General features: G+C 67.6%; 1 protein-coding gene across 1 annotated transcript; it reads left to right on the top strand.

Annotated features, from left to right (window-relative positions):
* Positions 1-596: 596 nt before the first annotated feature.
* AURANDRAFT_69480 (hypothetical protein) lies at positions 597-1,088 on the top strand (the record flags this gene model as incomplete). Its single annotated transcript, XM_009045250.1, has 1 exon — positions 597-1,088. A coding segment is annotated over one exon (492 nt), but the record flags the coding sequence as incomplete, so codon positions are not given.
* Positions 1,089-1,126: the final 38 nt, after the last annotated feature.

Raw genomic sequence — 1,126 nt, 5'->3', positions numbered from 1 at the left:
AGGTCGGCGCGCGTGGATGCGGTCGAATTGGTGGTGTCGGTGAGAGCCATGCTGATCGCGGTGGTGGGACGCCTAGGGCAGTCCAAGATAACAATACTCCGCCCGGGGCCGGTTTGGCAGACCGCAAGGTAAATGTTGGCTGGCTGGCTGGCTCGGTCGCTGGCAGCCACCCATTTCTTCAATGTAGACGTTGCATGTGCAAATCTTGCGATTTTCGCGCGGGAATCATGTCAAAATCTAATTAGGCGCCCGGAGTGGCCGCCGGGGGTGACGGAAGCGCGAGCGCCGACGCGCGTGGCCGGCGGCCAGCCGGTCGCCGCAGCCGCCCCACGACGGCGCGGCGCGCCGTAGGCGCGCGTTGTAGAGGTTGTAGCGAGGGGTCGTTTCGTGGACTGGACGTCCCTGGCTGGCTGGCTGGGTCGGCCCCGGGCGGCTGGCTGCGGTCTTGGCCTGCCCTTGGGGACGCTGCGCTTGGAAGCGCAAGTTCGAGCTGCGGCCAACTGTGGCCGCTGGGATTAGCCCCGCCGAAGTATTCAAGTAAAGGCCAAGTTCAGTGCACTTGCAGAGGCTTCTTGATCGACATCAGAAGCGATCGGATGGCGCATCGCGGACTCGTGGTGCTCGCGCCGCTGCTGGCCGCCGCCACGAACCCGCTGGTGCCGCACACGGGCATGGCGGACCCCCACGTGCACGTCTTCAACGGCACGCTCTACATGTACAGCACCCACGATCTCATCGAGCAGGGGGCGTCGGGCTGCTGCGGCGGCGACTGGTGGATCTGGACCGCGCCCTACCCCGGCGGCCCCTGGACGAACGTGTCGAGCCAGGGCCTGCCGGCCTGGACGCCCGAGTCGCTCAAGGAGACGAACAGCCTGTGGGCGACGGACGCCGCGGAGCACAAGGGCAGGTACTACTGGTACGTGTCCATCGGCGGCAAACAGATCGCCGTCTTCGAGGCCGACGCCCCGACGGGCCCCTGGCGGGACCCGCTCGGCGACTTCCTCCTCGCCAACGGCTCCTCCCTCAGCCCGCCGACGAACATCCGGGACCCGGGCGTGCTCCGCGACGACGACGGGCGCCACTATATCGTCTTCGGCGCCTGCGACGGCGCGAACCAGCCCGACGA

The sequence above is a fragment of the Aureococcus anophagefferens genome, assembly GCF_000186865.1.
Source record: "Aureococcus anophagefferens unplaced genomic scaffold AURANscaffold_1947, whole genome shotgun sequence".
Taxonomy (NCBI): domain Eukaryota; class Pelagophyceae; order Pelagomonadales; family Pelagomonadaceae; genus Aureococcus; species Aureococcus anophagefferens.
The sequence above is the reverse complement of the archived record's forward strand: the minus strand, read 5'-3'. Positions and strand labels throughout refer to the sequence as shown.